Source organism: Watersipora subatra, chromosome 11, assembly GCF_963576615.1.
Source record: "Watersipora subatra chromosome 11, tzWatSuba1.1, whole genome shotgun sequence".
NCBI classification, from domain to species: Eukaryota; Metazoa; Bryozoa; class Gymnolaemata; order Cheilostomatida; family Watersiporidae; genus Watersipora; species Watersipora subatra.
Window position 1 is genome coordinate 45,151,617 of NC_088718.1, and position 24,118 is coordinate 45,175,734.

General features: G+C 36.6%; 1 protein-coding gene across 1 annotated transcript in view; it reads left to right on the forward strand.

The window, feature by feature from the left end:
- The first annotated feature begins 2,344 nt into the window (after positions 1-2,344).
- The window catches only part of LOC137408131 (A disintegrin and metalloproteinase with thrombospondin motifs like), a 29,556-nt gene continuing 7,782 nt past the window's right edge, over positions 2,345-24,118 (forward strand). Inside the window, exons 1-10 of the mRNA XM_068094520.1 lie at positions 2,345-2,428; positions 11,189-11,213; positions 14,772-14,971; positions 15,438-15,521; positions 18,327-18,483; positions 18,725-18,807; positions 19,085-19,234; positions 19,559-19,707; positions 19,785-19,828; positions 20,814-20,946. Coding sequence (XP_067950621.1) covers positions 2,345-2,428; positions 11,189-11,213; positions 14,772-14,971; positions 15,438-15,521; positions 18,327-18,483; positions 18,725-18,807; positions 19,085-19,234; positions 19,559-19,707; positions 19,785-19,828; positions 20,814-20,946 — 1,109 coding nt within the window. The remainder of the gene's footprint in view (positions 2,429-11,188; positions 11,214-14,771; positions 14,972-15,437; positions 15,522-18,326; positions 18,484-18,724; positions 18,808-19,084; positions 19,235-19,558; positions 19,708-19,784; positions 19,829-20,813; positions 20,947-24,118) is intronic.

Consider the following 24,118-nt stretch of genomic DNA (forward strand, 5'->3'; position numbering starts at 1 on the left):
ATCAGTTTCCTGTTTGTGTTTTTAGAGGAGTTATATGTTTTGATGACTGTGTAAAAACCCTAGGTGCTGTTGCTTAGCAGTCAACAGAAATAACAACATGGTGGCTGACGAAAATATCCATTTGAATACTGTCTGTAGATGCCTTTCCTTAAACTGTGCGTCTCACAAGCACAAAAGGTACTTATTAATTTAAGCAAGATTATAGCAGCAATGGCAATTGAAGCGCTATGTCAAAAAATTTTAGGTATATATTCCAATACAATTTTAATTACAAAAGATACAAGGAATAGAAACATAAAGCTGAGAGCTGGCATAGCAAGTACATAAAAGCTGTTTCGCTTACATAGCTCTATTTCTCACCTGCCAACACACATTTAAGAAGGTTTTTTCACTTAAAGTAAGCAGACTTACATACAGGGTTAAAAATGACTTATTGAAAACAATACCTTTTACAAATGTCAGCCATTAAGCCTGTTACATAGGCAAAACTGGACTCAGTTCAGTAGATACTAAGATTAGGAACGTCTGCTTGTGATTGAATAAAAATATAGTTTAATAAGAGTATAAAAGAGCAAAGACAAAGCGAAAGTGAAATATGGAATTCTGTTAAATAGGTCAAGGCTGTTGAATAGGTCAAGACTGTTAAATAGGTCAAGGCTGTTAAATAGGTTAGCATTGCATTTGCATCACCAAGTTCGGGTCAGCAGTTGGATACTAATAATATTTTAATAATGTATTAAGTTGAAAAATATTAAACAAAAGAAAGTGTAAACACAGAACGAGTTATGAATAAAAAATCTTCTTAGAAGGTGCACTTCGGTTCGGCTCGCAAACACAAGCTTTAAGCTAATTGTTACCTGGTAACACTAACTCTTAGCACAACTTGACTTAATGAGCAAAAACACAAAAGTTGCTGCGAGTTCAAATCCAACAGAACGTGGAAATTATTAGTTCGAAGATTTCAATGCATTAGCTGAACACGCCTAAAGACACAAGACCAACTTAGAGCTATATAGATAACTACCTCATTATTTTCTGAAGGTCAATAACCTTTGGTTTCAATTGTTTAATCTCCTAATCACTGGGCTCACAGGCTAGATATGGAAACAATAAACATTAAATTGAGCGACATTTTGAGTACAAACAATATGAGTAAAAACAAAATTTTTACAGATTTTATCAAAAATTATTGGTAGTTTTTTATTATTTGCGATTGTTTTTCATGTTTGAGGTGATCGGACTGGCAAGATATGCCATAAATGCCCATAAAAAATGTGTGGCGGAATGACATCACTAGTTGTTATTGTTGTGATAGTTGATTGCGTTCAAGTTAAAGCATTACCGGCGCTTTCTAATGAAATCTACAAAAAACTTGTGTAAGTTCATTTTTGAAAAATAGCCACTCAGCTTCATAATAACAACCTAAAATATTTAATTCCTCAGCTTTGGCTCTAAGTCTAGTGTTTCTCCTCTTGCATTGACTAGACACACAGACTGGTTGACACGAATTGATGACCAGTAATGCCTTCCATCATTGAAATAAAAACTTGTACCCTAGAAACTAAGTCAGTGTCTAAATGTATGACCTTGAACTTTTAAAACTATGGAGAGACTTGTATGCTTTGCCATGTGTTCAGCTGTGCAAAGAAAGGTTTGTTTAAGAAATGATGTTTGTGTGAAGGGTTGTGCGAAAAGGTATGTGCGAAGAAATGATGTTTAAGAAGCTGGATGAAAGATTTAATGACAAAAATGTCACAGCTGTTAGTAGCCTACTTTGTTGGCTAACCTCAATTAGTCGATTTTCAATTAGGCCAGTGAGCAGTAGTACAGTATAATTGTAGACCTGCGGCTGCTGCCTCTTCTTATCCTTCTTCTTATCCTTCTTCTTATCCTTCTTCTTATCCTTCTTCTTATCCTTCTTCTTATCCTTCTTCTTATTCTTCTTCTCATCCTTCTTCTTCTCCTTCTTCTCCTTCTTCTCCTTCTTCTTTCCTTCTTCTTCTTATCCATCTTCTCCTTCTTCTTATCCTTCTTCTTCTCCTTCTTCTCCTTCTTCTTCTCCTTCTTCTCCTTCTTCTCCTTCTTCTTCTTCTCCTTCTTCTCCTTCTCTTTCTTCTTATCCTTTTCCTTATCCTTCTTCTTATTCTTCTTCTTATCCTTCTTCTTCTCCTTCTTCTTCCTGAGATGAGTCATGACAAGATCATTGTCATTGAACTCAAAACCTCTAGATTGGCCAGTCATTCGCGAGTACAGATATCTGCCGGTGCTATGTTGAGTTAATCGTGTAGATAAATTTCATTGTGTTCAATCTGAGAAAAGAAATCTAGTTCCTTATTTGCCAGCTATGGAAGATCACGAATACACCGCTAAATCGAAGAGACAGCCTACTGAAACTAGTACTAATAATTTATGCAAGAGACAGAAGGATGTAAGTGCACAGGCTATTCCATCAACTGCGAAAACCGCAAGAACAAACTTTCAAAAGAAAAGGGCATAACATTTCACAAGTGAGTAGCCTGTCTTGACAAACTGTTGTTTTTGTGGAGTTGTCCCCCATTGAGCGGAGCGAGCAAAACAACAGCTTGTCACAATATGCACTGCACCTGATGCATCAGCTGCACTGAAAGGGAGTTGTTCTCTTCCATCTATGCTGCTTGGCTGCCATGTTATGTCGGTCGCTCCATTAGTAATCATAACGGATTTAGCCCAAAAATTTATGTTAAACAAAAGATAAAAATGTTTAACCAGAGTCCAGTCTCTGTGATAAACTTTAGTAAAACTAACAGCTAACTTTTGCTAACTGAGTCAGCAACGCTAGCAACAGAATGTTCATTGTCTATACCTACAGACAGTCTAGAAAGGGGGTCAGCTATGGTCTGCCTACCTGGCTTATACACCACTTCATAATTGAACGCTTGCAACCAGAGAACCAATATTTCTATGCGTGGAATAGGCTGAGATGTAGATCTGTTAAAAATAAATTGCAAAGGCTTATCTGTTATGAGACAAAATTTGATGCCAAGTAAAAACAATGCACAATGTTCGCAAGCTCAAACCAGCGCGAGGGCATCGCGCTCTGTTTGTGAATAGCGTTTCTCTGTTTTTGTGAGGCTTCTGTGATCATAAGCAATGACCCTTTCCATGCTATCTACATTTTGACTGAGAACTGCCCCCAGACTATAAGGGTTCGTATCAGCAGTTATGCTCGTCTTGGCATTAGCATTAAAGAAAGCAAGTGTTTTACTGTCAGCCATAAGTGCTTCAATCTTGCAAAAAGCAGCATTTTGCTTTTTTGCCCCAAATAAAAGCTGTGTTTTTCATGGTCAATCGCAGCAAAGGTTTGGCATGCGTAGATAGCTGTGGCACAAATTTCCCCACAAAATTGGCTAGCCCTAGAAAACTTCTTAGCTCAGATACACATCTTTAGGCACTCTAGCATCTGCAATAGATTTTAATTTCTTTAGGCAAATTTTCACACCTTTGCTTGAAATATTGTAACCTACACTTTGTCTAAGCCAAACTGACATTTGCTAGCATTCGAAGTCAATCAAAGGTGCTTTACTCTCTGCAAAAATTTGTGTAACCGCTCATCATGTTCTTGTTTACTCGAGCCATAAACGATAATATCATCGGCGTAGTTCTGGTAGCCTGTCAAGCCAGATATAGCCTTTGGTATTTGATACTGATATATTCCTGGGGCTGAGACAATTCCAAACATGAGCCTTTTATACCGAAACAAACCAAAAGTAGTGACAAATGTAGTAATACTTTTAGACTGGTGTTCAAACTAGCTTCTAGTTCAAACTGATAAAAACCCAATTTCAAATCAGCTTTACTGAACACTTTAGCCCCATTCAGATTAAACAGTAACTCTTGTATGGTTGGAATAGGATGCCTTTCCCTCACAATTGCCTTGTTGGCTTGCCTCATGTCTACACACAAACGAATGTCATTGTTGTCTTTTGGCACTGTGACAATAGGACTAATCCAGGGAGTGGGACCTTTTACCCTCTCAATAATATCAGAATCCAAAAGCTCATCTATCCTAACTTGGCTAAATCTCTGTGTCCAAATGGCATGCGCCTTACAGGTTGTGCAACAGGTTTTACTATTGTGTCTATGTGCAATGAAACCCTGTAATCTCTTAGACAACCATCACCCCAAAAACATTGAGTGTACTTGTCAATCCATGGCTTCACACCCAGGCCAGTAGAGCCACCTGAACTATAACTGTTCAACCCACCAGCCAACGGACCAACTCTCAACAAGCCCAAACATTCAGCTGAGCATTTGCTTATCAGTGTGGCATCATTACCATTGAAAACGTAAAATACAGCAGTAATAAAATTGCCATTAGCAGGAACAAAAATATCAATGTTAGCCTGACCAAGTAAATCAAGATGTTTAGAACTACTACCATAAGCGTACAGTTTTTTGTTTGTCTGAACTATTTTAGCATTTACTAACTTTGCTGTACGTTTGTCCATCAGGTTACAAGAGACACCTGAGTCTACAAGTGCTTGCACAATCACATCAAATAATTTGACTGAAACTTTAAGAATTAAATGAAAACACCTCACCAGTGGTGTTGATATTAGTGTCAGTAACAGCAAAAAAGTGTCTGTATAATAGTTGTGTCCTTGTTGTGTAGACGACTTCTCAGAAATGCTACTTACATTCTTTTCTCTTGCTCACAAAATTTAGAGTCGGCGTAATGTCCTTTCTTTTTGCACACTTTGCAAATTCGGTCTCTCGCTAGACAGTCTTTTGATGACACCAGATACTTTGGAGACTTGCATCTGTAGCATATTCTGTTACCATCACTACTAGCCGAACCTGAAAATTGTTGTCAAGATTGAACACGCTTTTTATGGTTTTTACCAGATTTACTAAAATTTCAATTCGCAGTATTGTTACCACCACTACTGAAAACAGCACTATTTCTTTGTGCCTAGATATCATCTGCCTGTTTAACTATAGACTCTTCCGTGCTTGCTAAAGCTAATACAGTGTCCAAGTCTAGTGTTGATCCTCTCTCCAACAACTTTCTCTGAAGTGTTAGCGAAGGGCATTTTTCAATTACCTGGTCCCTAATCATTATGTCTCTTTCTTGAAACTCACAGGTAACAGCTAATTGTTTCTGCCTAGGGACATATGAGGCAACAGTTTCAATTCAATCTAGCCCGTCTGAATACGAATCGTTCATACGGTATGTTTGTCTACGGTGTGATATATAAGTCAAGAGCTGCTATAGCCTTAGGATATGCATCACCGTCTGTTCCTACCTGGAGAGTATTGTATATATTCTGCACCTCCTCCCCAGCACACTCCAACAAAATGGCACACTTTCTCTCGGCATTTGTTACACCACCCACCTCAATGCGATACTGCAGAGCACCCTTCCATTTCTTCCACCTCGAACCAACAGTCAAAGGGTCAGTAGACACAAAAAACAGCTTAACAGTATTATCAAAAGCACAAGCCATTACAAAGTTCGTTTAATCCTCGTCGCCAAATTGTTATATGTTGAGCATTTGAAACACTGGTTTATTTTAGGCTTACAAATTGTGACTTTCTTTATTGGCAGCTGAAGCTGAACTGAAGATATGAACATTATGCAATATGACAAATATACAATTGTCCTGCACTCAAACAAGTGCACTCAAACAGGTGCACACATCATAACACATATATCTAAATTTCTTTCAGAAACCTCAAATAGCACACAAAACAGCAGCAGCTGCCACAACAACTGCTTATGAATAGGCATGATGTCTGCAGCTTATCAGAAGATGTTGATGTGAATCTCTCTAGTGATGCATCTGTGGCAAATGGTTCTTTGCAGTATTTCTGCAATTTGTTTGTTGTCACTTTTGTTGAAATAATCTCATAGATGTAATCCATTTTGCATGCTTGATAAAAAAAACGTTCATTAAGCGTTATGCCTAAGATGTGTGTGAATGACTTCCAGTGAAAATTGCCACATTTTCATTTTACATAGCGATATGATAGCATTTTGAGCTGTTTTATTTTCGCTTATTTTATTAGTTGTGTTGTTGTATATTAAGGGTACTATGTTTATGTGAATAAGACATTCATTTTTGTTGATTTTATGTAATTGTTATAATTAATGCTTTCGTTTAGGTGGTTGGAATAATAATCCTACTGTTACTCAGTTTAAGGCTACCTTTTGCAAACTTATCAGCAAATGTGGTGCAGAATCAGATGCTAGTAAGACAGGTAATGTTACTGCTTAAAACGAGATTTTCATGATACTGGCCACTCCAGAAGTCGATCAGTTTGCGGAGCCCACAATGATTTCAGACGTCCAAACTTCTGTTATAGGTAACAGTATCGTCTAATATAGCTGGCTACATTGTGCGAAAGCTAACTAAAGCGCTGTCGTGACATTTGCCGTCAGTCGCTGGTTACCATTAAGTCAAGTACCGACATCTCTATACTCTACTCGAACTACAAAACAATGGAGGATTGGTGCGTCCATCAGACGGTGTCATCGGATCCTGCTATCTGCAGATCGATACTTTCGTATTAATGCAAAGCCAGATCCAATCCAATGTGCGGTGTATATTATCAGTAGTGTAGGATCTAGTGGTGTGCTATGCCTTGGGAAACACCTTACGGACACAGCAGATGGCATATCCAATCACTGCGCTTCATTGATGAGAAACCTACGGTCGATTTATGATCTCCGACAGCATGATTATGTTAAAAGTCGTACATTCAAAGTACAAGGTGCATCTTTGTGGCATACAATACTAAAGTAGTACTTTTTAAAGGCCAGTAACAATGTAATCACTGTAATATTTATCTGTAGCTGTTGTTGTACTGCTATTTCTAATCTGATTTAGTTCTAAAAAACTCTGATGCACCTTGGCTCAGTATTCAGTGATATACAAACCTCATTTTACACAGTTTCTGTAACGTGTATGTATAGGTTTAATCATCTGATAACACTAATTCTTGCATTTCCTTGCTTGCATTATTTTTATTATCCTCTATTACAACTGTTTTTAATTTCCGTTTAGTTGTTGCAGTAGTTCATTCCATCTTTTACAGATACTGTATTATACATATCATACATTGATAAGCTATTATCACTTAAATCTTGAAAACAGTTTCTGTTTTGGCAGCATATGTGTTGTTTTTATCGAAATACTTCATGTGCTAAGTTTTTCCATATGCATTTATGCATAAGTAATATAAATTTTAATATAATGGAACAATTGTTATTTGCCTGAATACATCATTTGCTGAGTTTATAATAAAAAACTGTAATACAACAGTTTGTATGAATATTATGGTCCACCAAACCCTAATTTACATCCACTTATAATTTATTATATCCTACTCCATATATTATAAATAGATTTTCTTCTATCAGGGCACTCTAAACGTTGTATAGGAGGAGTTTTCATTAACACCGAAGGAGAAAGTAACTATTCGGCATGTACGTTTCTGTCATTTTTCACTGTTTGTTAATATACGTAACTAGTACACGATTAACTCTCCAAAATGGCGCATGCGTTACGTAGAGCTATCAGTGTAAAATGGTAACAGTAGTGGTTAGAGATAAACTTGTAAAAAGTGTTAATGGATTTTAACAGACAGACAGTATCGGTAATTTTCCATTATTTATCATTCGCGATTGTTCTTGGTGTTTGAGGTGATCTGACTACCAGAATGCTTCAAGATTAAAATTGACAAAACTTAATTGCGTTAGCGCGCTCAGAAAGAAAATATGTCAATAGTTGCTAACATTGCTATACTTGATATTGGCTATTGCATTTTAGTTGTAGCGTTATGCATCTCCATTCTGCCGGTCTTTGTGTAACTGTAGACGTCATAACTGCACTTTTGCTTGATCTGACCATGTTAACCATGTTAACCATGTTAACCATGTTAACCATGTTAACCATGTTAACCATGTTAACCATGTTAACCATAATTAGGTTTTGTCAACTTTCAAACATCAAGAAAAGATGCAAACAATAGAAAAATATTTTCTGTTTGGTGTAAAGCAACAACTAGCTAACTGTCATCACCGCTCAAAGTAGCAGAAGAAAGGCAGAACTATCACTGTTTTTAAAACAGAGTAAAGCTGAATTGCCTGGCTCTAAAATCTAAAGAGCTCTTGGGTTGCTGATGGTGTGCAACCTGTTGACATTTTGAACCCAGGTTGTTCTCAAGATATTGTCTCATGAAAACCTAAAAACTGGAAACACCCTTCAGCTCCGTTTATGCATCCAAATTTATGGGTCATGCTCAGCAATTAACCAGCTTTACATGCAAACCGCAATCACATTCATCAAATCAATTATTCAACTAGCACTGGAAATTATTTTGATGCCTGTTCTTGTTTAGGCAGGTTGTGACCTCACTAAAGTTATTGGGATGTATTCCATTAGAGCTCAAAACAGCATATGACTTTGTTTGGAAACTGACATATCTGCTTCCAGTTTTGGTCGCGCAACTTTCTACTACACGGATGGGATTGCCATGAACTGAAAAACTGTTATCATATAGAGAACACAGAACTGGAATTGTTAGAAACAAAGTTGTTCTCTTTCAAATGTGACATATGATAACTCCAAAGAACACAATAAACGAAAATGAAACACTTGTCATGCGCAGACTTCCATTAGCAAATGAAACCGAACGTGACATGTTGTACCTCCTACCAACAGGAAGCAAACAGCCCCTCCTACCAATGGGAAGAAAACAGGCTTTAAAACAAACAAAACACTTAAAACAAGCCTTTGCCTTTCATAGCTAGAAATAATTTTTGTAAGTCGAAGCAAAATTTCTACCAAATTTCGTGATTCCAAAATTTCGTACGCAGAGTCTTTTGTAAATTGAGGTTCACTTCATTTTTACAGGTTAGTGGGTTGTTCTAGGTGAAATCATCTCTTTTGCACAAATGACTGTGGAACCAACAGGATTGTAAAAATGCTTATAAAATATGATCACCGTAGGCACAGCCCAATAATACTACATTATGTCTGAAGATAAGTATACCACATATTTGGCTTCCCAAAAGTTATGTAACGCAGCAAGCAATAGTGGCAACCAAATTAGCCACAGCAGACAAGGAATTGTCTGCCCTGTCACAAGAAATTGTTTGCCCTGTCACAAGGAATTATCTGTTTGAACATTTATAAACATCCTGGAACTGTGGAACTCTAAACTTAACTGATTCTTAAGAAAACTCATCTTTCTGAACTTGATAGAAGTTTCTCTCTGTTTCTAGCTTATGTTCCAAAGTCTGCTAGCAAAACTTATAGCCAAATGTGTGACTCATTAGCCAAATTGAGTCACTATTTGAGCTTCAGTTGGTAGTTTATTACTAGTAAAACCTTTACTTTTTATACTAATGCTACTTAAATTGTTACTACTACTACTACTATTATTATTACTATTACTATTACTACTACTACTACTACTACGACTCCTACTACTACTATGACTACTACTACTATTACTACTACTATTACTACTACTACTATTACTACTACTACTACTATTACTACTACTACCACTAATACTACTAACGCTACTCACTAATGATATTAACTGTGTAGTGAATAAGAAGCAGGCTGAATACAGTATTAAGAGAAATCATATGGAGGGTCAAAAGATGTCAAGAGAGCAGGTAAAAAATATAACAAATTGTCTGTCAAACTCATAACTTGACGAGCAACAATTAGGATCTGGTCTATAATATTAGGATCTGGTCTATAATATTAGGATCTGGTCTATAATATTAGGATCTAGTCTATAATATTAGGATCTGGTCTATAATATTAGGAGCTAGTCTATAATATTGCAAATAATCTACAGTAAATAGTGAGTAGTCCATCTGTTCTGCCAGTTACAAGCATGAATGTATTCAAGCTGACAAAAAAACTGAGCATGATTTGATTATCACTAGCGTCTGGCAGCATCTACATGGAGTATAGAGACGGGAAGAAACTTCCAGTTTTTGGGGGTGCGGCAAAAAAACAAAGGGAGTATTCAATGACTAAAATAAACATCATCTACCATGTAAACTCCTAACATCATCATCGAAATTAGAAATATCCAATTTTAGCAGCAACAACACCAGTATTTGGTCATTGAGATTGTGTCAGCTCTTAAAACAGCAGGAAAGTATTTTATAGTCATGAGTTTGTCAGGTAGCTGACAGTAACTGCGTTACTTACAAACCTCAATGGAGGTTAAATAGAAACTGCAATGTTCCTAAGCAGCACCAAACTTCCAATGATATGAGAGTAGATAACTCCTACTATTGCCATAGTTCATCGTAGGCTATATTAATCCGGTACTAGGTTGGTCTGTCTCACTATTAATACACTTTCCTGTCTTAGCATTTGATAACTCACATAATCAGACTTAGTTCTTCACCCCATCACTTCTGTTATTTCCCAGAGTTAAGTTCGAGGTCATTCCTTTTACAGACTTGTCAATAGTTTACTTGCTTCTACATGCCTCCGCTTTCCTTGTTAGTCTAGAAAAAATATTTTGTGAAATATACGTATAGTTGTGTTTGCTAAACATTAGGTAAATTTAGCTAAGACTACACTAAAGTTTTTGAGACAATCATATGAAAAACCTGGATGATAAAAAGGATACATAACAAACAGAAATATGGCATAGGGTTTTCTGTCGTGCCTCAGGTATCTTTCTGTTGAACCAAAAACTAGAAATTTTTTACAGCATTTTGCATTTTCTACCAATAAAACTCACCTTTTAGTACTCTGTGTGCAATATTCCAGGTTTACTCTAGACAGTACAATTAGATGAAGCCTATTTGAAAATAAACTATGATGCTTGAATATAATCTGTAGAAGATATGCAATATTGACAGACAATGGCAGGTGTGTTCTGTAGCTGCTCTGCAATGGTAGATAAATCTGCCAGCTGTTGACCACCGCCACTCTAACAGCACTGAGGGGGCACTCCAAATCTACCTGCAAAGCTTGTCATGGCTACCCGCTTGATTGCTCTTGTTTTAGCTTTGCTTGCATTTTGTCAGGTTAGTGTAGCTGTGTTTTGGTTTTAGTAAAATTCATGATGTTTAACTTTTATGTTTAACTTAACCTTAAATGAGAAAAACTGTAGATGAACAGTCTCTCTCCTTTGGCTCATAAAAGTTGTGTTCTATTTTTAGGCAGTTCCCAAGTCAGCCATTTTGGGTGAGTATAAAAGTGTTTGTCAATTTCTACTGTAACCAAAGTAATAGTGTCTAAATATACTCAGGTATATAACTGTAACATTAGTAATAGTGTCTGAACTCACTCAGGTATATAACTGTAACATTAGTAATAGTGTCTGAACACACTCAGTTATATAACTGTAATAATAGTAATAGTGTCTGAACACACTCAGGTATATAACTGTAACATTAGTAATAGTGTCTGAACACACTCAGGTATATAACTGTAACATTAGTAATAGTGTCTGAACACACTCAGGTATATAACTGTAACATTAGTAATAGTGTCTGAACACATTCAGGTATATAACTGTAACATTAGTAATAGTGTCTGAACACACTCAGGTATATAACTGTAACATTAGTAATAGTGTCTGAACACACTCAGGTGTATAACTATAACATTAGTATTAGTGTCTGAACACACTCAGGTATATAACTGTAACATTAGTAATAGTGTCTGAACACACTCAGTTATATAACTGTAACATTAGTAATAGTGTCTGAACACACTCAGGTAGGGTATATATAACTGTAACATTAGTAATAGTGTCTAAACACACTCAGTTATATAACTGTAACATTAGTAATAGTGTCTGAACACACTCAGGTATATAACTGTAACATTAGTAATAGTGTCTGAACACATTCAGGTATATAACTGTAACAATAGTAATAGTGTCTGAACACACTCAGTTATATAACTGTAACATTAGTAATAGTGTCTGAACACACTCAGGTATATAACTGCAACATTAGTAATAGTGTCTGAACACACTCAGTTATATAACTGTAATAATAGTAATAGTGTCTGAACACATTCAGTTATATAACTGTAATAATAGTAATAGTGTCTGAACACACTCAGTTATATAACTGTAATAATAGTAATAGCGTCTGAACACACTCAGGTGTATAACTGTAACATTAGTAATAGTGTCTGAACACACTCAGGTATATAACTGTAATAATAGTAATAGCGTCTGAACACACTCAGGTGTATAACTGTAACATTAGTAATAGTGTCTGAACACACTCAGGTATATAACTGCAACATTAGTAATAGTGTCTGAACACACTCAGTTATATAACTGTAATAATAGTAATAGCGTCTGAACACACTCAGGTGTATAACTGTAACATTAGTAATAGTGTCTGAACACACTCAGGTATATAACTGCAACATTAGTAATAGTGTCTGAACACACTCAGTTATATAACTGTAATAATAGTAATAGCGTCTGAACACACTCAGGTGTATAACTGTAACATTAGTAATAGTGTCTGAACACACTCAGGTATATAACTGCAACATTAGTAATAGTGTCTGAACACACTCAGGTATATAACTGTAACATTAGTAATAGTGTCTGAACACACTCAGGTATATAACTGTAACATTAGTAATAGTGTCTGAACACACTCAGTTATATAACTGTAATAATAGTAATAGCGTCTGAACACACTCAGGTATATAACTGTAACATTAGTAATAGTGTCTGAACACACTCAGGTATATAACTGTAACATTAGTAATAGTGTCTGAACACACTCAGGTATATAACTGTAACATTAGTAATAGTGTCTGAACACACTCAGGTATATAACTGTAACATTAGTAATAGTGTCTGAACACACTCAGGTATATAACTGTAACATAAGTAATAGTGTCTGAACCCACTCAGGTATATAACTGCAACATTAGTAATAGTGTCTGAACACACTCAGGTATATAACTGTAACATTAGTAATAGTGTCTGAACACACTCAGGTATATAACTGTAACATTAGTAATAGTGTCTGAACACACTCAGTTATATAACTGTAATAATAGTAATAGCGTCTGAACACACTCAGGTGTATAACTGTAACATTAGTAATAGTGTCTGAACACACTCAGGTATATAACTGCAACATTAGTAATAGTGTCTGAACACACTCAGTTATATAACTGTAATAATAGTAATAGCGTCTGAACACACTCAGGTGTATAACTGTAACATCAGTAATAGTGTCTGAACACACTCAGGTATATAACTGCAACATTAGTAATAGTGTCTGAACACACTCAGTTATATAACTGTAATAATAGTAATAGCGTCTGAACACACTCAGGTGTATAACTGTAACATTAGTAATAGTGTCTGAACACACTCAGTTATATAACTGTAATAATAGTAATAGTGTCTGAACACACTCAGGTATATAACTGTAACATTAGTAATAGTGTCTGAACACACTCAGGTATATAACTGTAACATTAGTAATAGTGTCTGAACACACTCAGGTATATAACTGTAACATTAGTAATAGTGTCTGAACTCACTCAGGTGTATAACTGTAACATCAGTAATAGTGTTTGAACACACTCAGTTATATAACTGTAATAATAGTAATAGTGTCTGAACACATTCAGTTATATAACTGTAATAATAGTAATAGTGTCTGAACACACTCAGGTGTATAACTGTAACATTAGTAATAGTGTCTGAACACACTCAGTTATATAACTGTAATAATAGTAATAGTGTCTGAACACATTCAGTTATATAACTGCAACATTAGTAATGGTGTCTGAACACACTCAGTTATATAACTGTAATAATAGTAATAGCGTCTGAACACACTCAGGTGTATAACTGTAACATTAGTAATAGTGTCTGAACACACTCAGTTATATAACTGTAATAATAGTAATAGTGTCTGAACACATTCAGTTATATAACTGCAACATTAGTAATAGTGTCTGAACACACTCAGTTATATAACTGTAATAATAGTAATAGCGTCTGAACACACTCAGGTGTATAACTGTAACATTAGTAATAGTGTCTGAACACACTCAGGTATATAACTGCAACATTAGTAATAGTGTCTGAACTCACTCAGGTATATAACTGTAACATTAGTAATAGTGTCTGAACACACTCAGTTATATAACTGTAACATTAGTAAGTGTCTGAACACACTCAGGTATATAACTGTAACATTAGTAATAGTGTCTGAACCCACTCAGGTATATAACTGTAACATTAGTAATAGTGTCTGAACACACTCAGGTATATAACTGTAACATTAGTAATAGTGTCTGAACCCACTCAGGTATATAACTGTAACATTAGTAATAGTGTCTGAACACACTCAGTTATATAACTGCAACATTAGTAATAGTGTCTGAACTCACTCAGGTAAATAACTGTAACAGGTCAAATGTTATAGGTTATCATGGTCTCTAATTCATGCAGTGTATAACTACAATGAGCTGCTATAGCAGCAATTATCAGAGGTAGGCATGCTAAAGCACGAGTTAAAAATGAATCCATTTAATGAACCTCTTATTATTAGTTATTATTTTGCACAAATGAAGATGGAATAAACAAAATTCTGATTCCAGCAGATCCTTAGCAAACTCATTAAATTGTTGTTTAATTAAAAAGTTACTTGGCTTAAACAAATTTAGTGCGGTTCCTTTATCAGGTCTCATAGAGTGTTACATAGATGTATTTAAGTGGCTTTAAAATGTGAGTCTGGATTGCAGAGGAGTCATTTACGGATGTGGTTGAGCTGCCGTCATTGAAACGAGAGGAAGGAGCAAGAAGGCTGCAATTGAGAGCTTTTGGTCAGAATATAGAATTAGACCTACGCAGAACAGAAGATCTCCTACCAACCAACTTGCCAGTACACGTTTATGGCGAAGATGAAGATGGAAACCCAACAGTGGATGATTGGACACACAGAGTTAGTCGTAGATATTATTGAGCAGAATGGGTAGCATTTAACTTGCATTTGATTTAAGTTAATGACAATAAGTAGTAATTATAACTAATAGACATTATATCGTATCAGTTAAGGCACGTTATGATTGTATACCAAATGGTGTGCCTCAGCCTGAGCAAAGATTGTGTCACTAAGGACAAGCCTTTAAAAGGTTCACGGCGTATCAATATATTTAGTAGCAAGAGGTTAAAATATTTAACAGTTAAAGGTTAAGGATATATTGAGTCCAGACCAGGTTGGGTATATGAGTGTGAGAACTAGTACTAACACTGAAGGAAGGGAAGCTAATGGTGCTGTTCATAAACCTTGACAACCGCTATGTGTTTCATTTTGATTGGCTGCTTGAATTTGTATTCTTGAACTGTGATTGTCAGAACTGTTAGTTAAGGCAACCTTTTCATATTTAATTGATTGTGTTGATTTATAGACCGACACCTTCCAAAACCTTTATACCGATTTGAAGACTGGAGCATCTCTAATGATCGAAGATGTAGATGGTGAAACCAAACTAGTGAGTGCAACTTAATCAGATTCTGATGTTATTAGATGCTATTAGTCTCTGTATCTCAACAGATGGTCTCTGATGTCACTTCCTGCTAATTGATAACAGCGCTTTCCAAATATTTGTTGAATGAGTTTCCTCTATATGATATGTATGCGAAAATAATCTGACACTTGATCTATTCTAAACAGAAGCTCTTTTTGTCAAAGGGTGCTCTTGAATTCTGTACACATAGTAGTGATGCAATGACTCAAAGATCACATATGATGTCTGCTTAGCTTACAGCAAGTAGAGGCTGTGTGTGTGCTATATGTACTATTGTACAAACAATGGCTCCTTGATCTTGTCTGGACATATCTGAGTCCGGTGGCAGGGGAATTTCGATGACTGGAGACATGCCCAGTTGCAGAGAGCAATTTAAGGTTGGGTGTCATTCGTGTCAACACCAGTGGCATTTTTTGGTAATTGAACCTCAACCTGACCTCTGACCTGCTACAGGTCAGAGGTCAGGTTTCTTATGTGTATCCTGAAGAAGGTATAGAACCTCTGACCTGCTACAGGTCAGAGGTTCTATACCTTCTTTAGGGTACACATAAGAAACTGTTAACTCTGTGTCAATCAATCTTTCACTACAATTTCTCAAATATTCTACAAGTCACTATCTTAGAGTTGTCTCTCCGCCATTCACAAGCGCTCATCTTGCTCGCTTCTCTGAAAGTGCAGAGACAAACCCTTTCAGAGTCTATCTGATATGTATGTAGCTACTAAAACATATAGCTCTGTTAACATCCTGTTGCTGCTCTCAAACCTTTATCCATACTTCAACTCTATGCTTGCTGGTGTAAGCATATGTTTTCAATGTAAAGTGATAGACAACTTGACAGGTGCAAAAGCTAGAAACATGAAGCTGTAGATAACAAGCTTCAATTTACTATTTTAATAACTTATTATATAGCCTTATCCCTTCTCAGCGCTGAAAAGACAGCACATTATAATAGAAACATTAAATATTTGTAAATTCAACTTACATAGATGTTGTTTTTCCTAGCTTGAATTTATTCAAAATTATCCAGTCTTTTGAATCTCTATGATTTCTAATCATTTTTAGATATCTATAGATATTTTAGAGACTACTAACAAATAAACTAACATCTAGAGTGACCGAAGAGACTTCTAGAAGTTTCTACTGATACCCCGCACCACACCATCAGTAGGAGTTGTCTTCTACTGATACCACACACCACATCAGAGTTTTGAAGTACCATAATAGGAGGTGTCTTTAGATACAAGCATTAAGTTATATACATTGTACTTTAACAATTTAGTTACATGTTCTAGAAACATCTTAAAAGTTGTTAATTTAAGCCATTCTCAAATGCCAGGCTTATAAATGGTGTTGAAAATAAATTAGTCAAAGTAAAAATAAAGAAGAATAATGTTATTTTTCTATTTTAGAGATAAAAACTTCATTTTCATATTTCTATATTATTTATGATTGATTATTGATTATTTATGATTGAACAATCTGTTCACCATTTGTGACACCAAGACAAGCTATGACAATCTATAATGCCTGGTTCTGTCCTGGTTCAGTCTTGGTTCAGACCTGGTTCAACCCAGTGTTATCTGTATGGTGTTCAGTTCAGTTCTGTATGTATGGTGTGCAAGGTGCTGCATCTTCACATGACCTCACAGAACAATGCTCTTGTAGAGTGGGAACGATTTAGTTGTACCACCCTGAAATTTGATAGCTACAGCAGTTCACATCAATCGCACAACTAGCATACTACCTAGCACACCACATAGCACATACCACCTTGCATACCACATAGCACATACCACCTGGCATACCACATAGCCTATACCACATGGCACATACCACATGGCACATACCACCTAGCACATACCACCTGGCCTACCACATAGCGCATACCACTTAGCCCATACCACATGGCACATACCACATGGCACATATCACATGGCACATACCACATGGCACATACCACCTAGCACCTATCACCTAGCCTACTACATAACATGTACCACCTAGTACACCACAGAGCACCTACCACCTAGCCTACTACATAACATGTACCACCTAGTACACCACAGCGTACATACCACCTTGCATACCACATAGCACATACCACTTAGCACCTAGCACACCACATAGCACCTAGCACACCACATAGCATGTACCACCTAGCACACCACATAATATGTGGTGTGCTAGGTGGTACATGCTATGTGGTATGCTAGGTGCTATGTGGTGTGCTAGGTGCTAAGTGGTATGTACTATGTGGTATGCAAGGTGGTATGTGCTCTGTGGTGTGCTAGGTGGTACGTGGTGTGTGGCACATACCACGTACCACCTAGCACACCACATACCACGTACCAAGTACCACCTAACACCACATAGCACTTACCACCTTGCATACCACATAGCACATGCCACATAGCACCTAGCACACCACATAGCATCTAGCACACCACATAGCACATACCACGTAGTACATACCACATAGCACATAGCACATACCACCTGGCATACCACATGGTACATACCACATGGCACATACCACCTAGCACATACCACCTGGCCTACCACATAGCGCATACCACTTAGCACACCACATAGCATACCACATAGCACATACCAAGTAGAACATCACATAGCAGGGCCCTGCACCTCACATGTCATTGATCTGAACCAGACATAACAAGCACTCCATGAATATCTAAACAATTTCCACCTTCTGCATTTAAGTAAGAATAAAATTTTTGGTTCTGCTTTACTGTGATCATGTTTGTTAGAATGGTTTGGTGAGAGATGATCTGATAATTGAACCAGTGACAGATATTGTATTGGATGAAAATGCAGCAGAAGTAGAGAAAAGAGAGATAACTCGGCTCAGGCATATGATCTACAGAGTGGAGAAACGTAGTGAGCCCACAACCAACGATGACTACGGTACGTAGTGACAGTTACTATGACATTCCCTGCATTTATGTGTCAATATGACTATATGCACTATCTTACTTTATTGGCAATCACTTTATTCCAAATAGAAATGTTTTTTCAAATTGTGTCATACAACAATAATAAAAAAGGCTAGAGAATGGTAGCTTAACGTTAAAAAAAGAAACAGCTGCATATTCATCTTTGTGTACTGCTTCATGTTGAATGCTGGCTGTAGCCCAGTTTATTTTAGCAGAGCTGGTTGACGAGACGGAAGGAGAGAGCGATGAAAAGAGGGCGGTACCAAGCAAGATTTATGTAACAGTCCAAGTTGTGGTGTGTATTACCGATTGATACCCTTGAAAAGTTGTAAGTTACCTTTACTTGTCCTCTGTAAGGTCTGTTGCAAGCCATTCTTAATTTCTGTTTAAACACTTTTGTTCTTATACACTAAGTTTAAATTTTAAAAGGCAATTTCGTTAGAATTATCAGCGAAATTGTTAGTAAGGAAGAGATTTTATAGCTTTAATGGGTTTGTTAAATAGCTAATTTCAAATGGACAACTTGCTAGTTTCTAAAGCAATCTCATATAGAAGAAATTGCTTTGTTTTAGGTTGACTACGCTTTGTGGAAAAAACTTGCGAGGTCCGAGAGTGAGGTCATTCGATACCTAAAGATATTTTATAACTCTGTAAATGTGCTCTACAGCACCATCTCTCAGCCCTCCGTGTCTGTCAGCATTCACGGTATCACAATTTGCAAGGTTAGTAATTTCACACATAGATATTATAGTACGCTTTACAAATACTAGGTGACTGCTTGTGAGTAGACAATAAGGAGTGTTAACAATGATGTCATAGCCAGCAGCAGCTGCCGATTGGGTCATTTCTAGCAGAAGGAGAAAATTCACTAGAATGAGTCAAAACCAATTAAAATTACAGTTATCTAACGTAATAATTTTTTTATATCTCAAATAATGTTGGTTGAGTCTAAAACATACAGAGAATAGCTCTTTGATCGCTGTTGCTATCTGTACAAATAATGGTAGTGTTTCAATAATAATAATTTCATATGGGATTTGCTCTAGGCGGCATCTTCCTGTCGAATGGTTGAAGACTATAGGTTGGGATCTGATGGAGTCAACGCAAAGACCTCACTCTCAGCTATCGCCAAATATGCCTTTGAGCAGAAATCTTCTACAGGCACCGGCTATGCCCTTATGATAGTCATGACAGAGTGAGTACTTCCTTCTGATGTTCACTCAATGTCTGACAGCAGCAACAATGGCAACTCATTAATGCTTTCTGTTGCAGCTATGACATGTGCAGCCCTACATCTTCTGGAACATGTGACAGATGTGAGTCAGTTCTACACTTCTATCTTCTAATGATATGATATGTCTCTTCTCTGTTCTTCTCTCCATCATTTGTCTTCCTTTTTGTTTGACATCTCCTTTTTTACCCCTTCATTTGCTATGGCTCACCTATTCGCTAGCGCTCAAGGTCTCTGTCTAGCCTCACTCTCCTTTTCAAGGTCTCTGTCTAGCATCACTCTCCTTTTCAAGGTCTCTGTCCCTCTGTCTAGCCTCACTATCCTTTTTCATCTTGTCTCTAACTTCAAGGTCTCTGTCTAGCCTCACTCTCCTTTTTAAGGTCTCTGTCTAGCCTCACTCTTCTTTTTCATCTTGTCTCTAACTTCAAGGTCTCTGTCTAGCCTCACTCTCCTTTTTAAGGTCTCTGTCTAGCCTCACTCTCCTTTTTCATCTTCTCCAACTTCAAGGTCTCTGTCTAGCTTCACTCTCCTTTTTAAGGTCTCTGTCTAACCTCACTCTCCTTTTTAAGGTCTCTGTCTAGCCTCACTCTCCTTTTTAAGGTCTCTGTCTAGCCTCACTCTCCTTTTTAAGGTCTCTGTCTAGCCTCACTCTCCTTTTTAAGGTCTCTGTCTAACCTCACTCTCCTTTTTAAGGTCTCTGTCTAGCCTCACTCTCCTTTTTAAGGTCTCTGTCTAGCCTCACTCTCCTTTTTAAGGTCTCTGTCTAGCCTCACTCTCCTTTTTAAGGTCTCTGTCTAGCCTCACTCTCCTTTCTCATCTTGTCTCTAACTTTCCCTCATTCCTTTATCCCTTTCTCCAGTCATCTGACGCCTACTCAGTCTCTCTTTTCCTTTCACTCTCACTTATTTTTGAGAAAGAAAGAAATCCGTCAGAGAGGTCTGATCTAAAAATAGCTTCTTTTTATGCCTGTTTTAAGTTTGTATTCAGCCAGAAAGACAGAGTCTAAACTATGGCGAGTAAAATGGTTGGTACTGGTTAGGTATACTACAGCCTGAAGCAATCTGTTACAGCTACTTCAGGATTGGCCTATGTAGGAACAGTGTGTGGTGCATATTCATTCTCTAAGACATCCAAGACTGGCTTGGCTGAGGACCATGGAGCTTTTGACGGTACCAAAACCGTTGCCCATGAGATGGGACACATGTAAGTTTGTATACCTCATGAGATGGGACACATGTAAGTTTTTAGACCTCATGAGAGGAGACACATGTAAGTTAGTATACCTCATGAAGTGGGACACATGTAAGTTGGTCTCTCCCATGAGGAGTAAGTGTAAGTTAAGTTCTTGTAGTCTCTCTCACTCTCTTTTGTCATTAAGGAGACAAGACAAATCATATTTAGGTTGGTTTCAACACTGTTCGGCAGTCTTCGTTTTACACCTTAATGATGTGATTGCGTCAAATTATAGTTTATTTTAACAGAAAGTATTGATGCTTTCTTATTATTTGAGATGCTGTTTGTAGTATTAGGCGATCTCACTGTCAAGATATTTGAAGATCAAAACTGACCAAAAATTAATCGTGGTAAAATGCACAGAATAAAAGGATTTGCCCAGACTTTCCCAAAATTATGTATATAGTGAGACAGCCTGTCTCTATTTTCTGTATTCACATCGGCTATTGCGATAAAAGTCTAGTCTTTCGCAGCTCTATTGGCATATGTTTTATTTGGTATTTGCTAAAATAAAACGTTAAGTTTAGCTACAGATACATTATTATTGTTTACCACAATAAAGATTGCTCATATATAATATAAATGTTTCAAAGGCCTCAAAGAAGGATTTGTCAAATTAGCTTCTTCTAAATGCTGTGTAAACATTTGAGTACTGACTACGATTCCAAATTACCGTGATTACGATTACGAATTAGGTCGTTGAGTAAACTTATTCCATTGCAGCCTTTGTATTAGCGAAGTTCTCAGTTGCTACCCGCACTGAAAACTAGTAACCAGATCTTTGAATAGAATATGTTCGAATACATGGCGAAACCAACTGCATCCATAAAAAGTCATGTATAATCAACATTATCTAGTCATTATTAATATCAATTTGTAGAAAAAAATTTACTGGTCACATTTGATTAGTTGATTCGAGTACAAAACAAATGATTTTTTGAGTTGATCAAAATAGTGAATGCAAAACAACGCAATTTCTATTAAATCAATTAACCCACTGATTCTGGCAAAGGATTACTAAATCCATTCCGGCAGCTGGTTGGTGGTTTGTGGACTCGCCTGTTTTCACTTACTAGAGTGGAGCATAAAATATTCTGAACTTAATATTTGGTCGTTGGAATTGAGTCGAGCTATGCAGAAGTACCTGCCAATACAGCTGTGATTACACATCATAAATTCATCTATCAGACAAGATTTCAGCATAGGTGACAACAGGACTATGATGTATTCAATATGTTCCGCAAACCATGTTTTGCATTGTCTTCAACATTATTATTTTATTATATAACCTTTACAAGCCAAAATACTTTGATCTCAGCAAAAAGTTTTCATTAAAATAATTCATCCAAGTCGTGGCCACTCCCATAGTTTCAGCTCATATAATAGGACAAATTACTCTACTGCAGTTAACTCAAACTCTGAATCTATTATATCTGGATATTCCTCTTCATCTTTAGCTATAAGATATGTAGCTCTCACTATGTTGTATACGCAGGTTGGTAGTGATCACATCTCTGCTCTTATAAGGCTTTCTGTGTATGTCCAAAATACCAATGGCCTGTAGGTGCATGATTTTCTCTGTAAGTCTTTCAGATGGTTTTAGACACTCCGCATCTGGATACCCGGAGACTAACAAAATATTCAACTTTTATCATCTTTAGATAACTTATTGAAGGTCGCTTGGAAGTGATATGACATCTAGTGAAATTGCCAGCAATAAAAATCCAATTAGCTACATAACTTACCAAGGTAGTGTCGGTAGTGAGGAGAGGCCACTTTCAAAGGACCTGGCTTTTTAATTTTGCAATCTCCTGCACTTCTGCAACACACGTGAGACCAGTCTGAGAAACAGAAGGTCACATATCAGAGTTTTGTGCAGCACCCACACATGTCTCTTCTTCACGTGTTTGGCAGCTTCCACACTGACACAACTGCACCACTGGTGGCGCCACATAAACATCCTGTAATCAATAAAACAAATGTAATAGATGTGTGCCATTCATAGATATGTTGCTATAATGTGTATCTACTGTAAGCTTTCAATTTGGGAATTAAATGTTTAACAAAAGCATAAGTATGCCAAGCCAACAGTTCAAAGCTTTGTTTCTGGGAGTTACAGATGAGCATTGATCAATCCATTTTTTCTCACTTTCTACAAGTGAGAACTGAACATAAATTCTAATCATAAATCTAATTTACTAGCTAAAACTGCTAAAATCAATTTGAAGCAAATATTATAGCTAGGTAAAAAGATAAAAAAGTTATGAAACAATGATTGTTGATAGCAAAAAGTTATTATTTTAGTAATTAGTAAATGTATTCTTGAGCAGTAAAATGATTACGTTTAGTATATACTTGTATCTACTATATAAACGGCAATCGTTGTCTGTGTGTGTGCATGTGTGCATGTGTCCACGTTATAGAGTACCGTACTTTTCGGACTATTACCCGCTATAAAAAGTTATTATTTTAGTAATTAGTGAATGTATTCCTGAGCAGTAAAATGATTACGTTTAGTTTGGTATATATATAGGAGAGTCAAAGTTAAAGATACATTTACCTATCATTCACATATTCTCCTCTGCAGTATAATGCTACTGACGCCTGTCAGTTTCAATCGTAGGCTGTCTGCCCCAATCTTTAGCCACCCGATGCTCAGAAAATTCTGAATCACATTCGATATAACTGGAAGCATTTTTAAAATTCTGCTGTTCATTAATAAAACGAATCGACGCATCATGTGCTATCTAATAATTAAGTAAATTTCCCAATGACAAGAATCTTCGATATCATGAACAATGCATTTTACTAACGATAAAATTTATTATGACCTTAAAAAATTTTTGTGCTGATGATTGGATAAAAAGAGATAGTATGCACTATATGCAGCACGAATAAAACACCTGCTTGAATCTGAGCGTTTCAAAAAATGGTCTCATTCAAATGCTTATATCTCTGAGCAGTTTTAGTCTATAAAGACAAAAATGACATCGAATTGTAGCTGATATGTTAGCCTTAATTGGTCTTAATTTTATTTGAATGACTTAAATGGTGCAATTACATTGTTAAAAGTCAAGCTATGCTGTTGACACTCTATAGCAGGTGTGCTTGAGAAACTGAGTTTTACTTCCCGTTTTCTTCT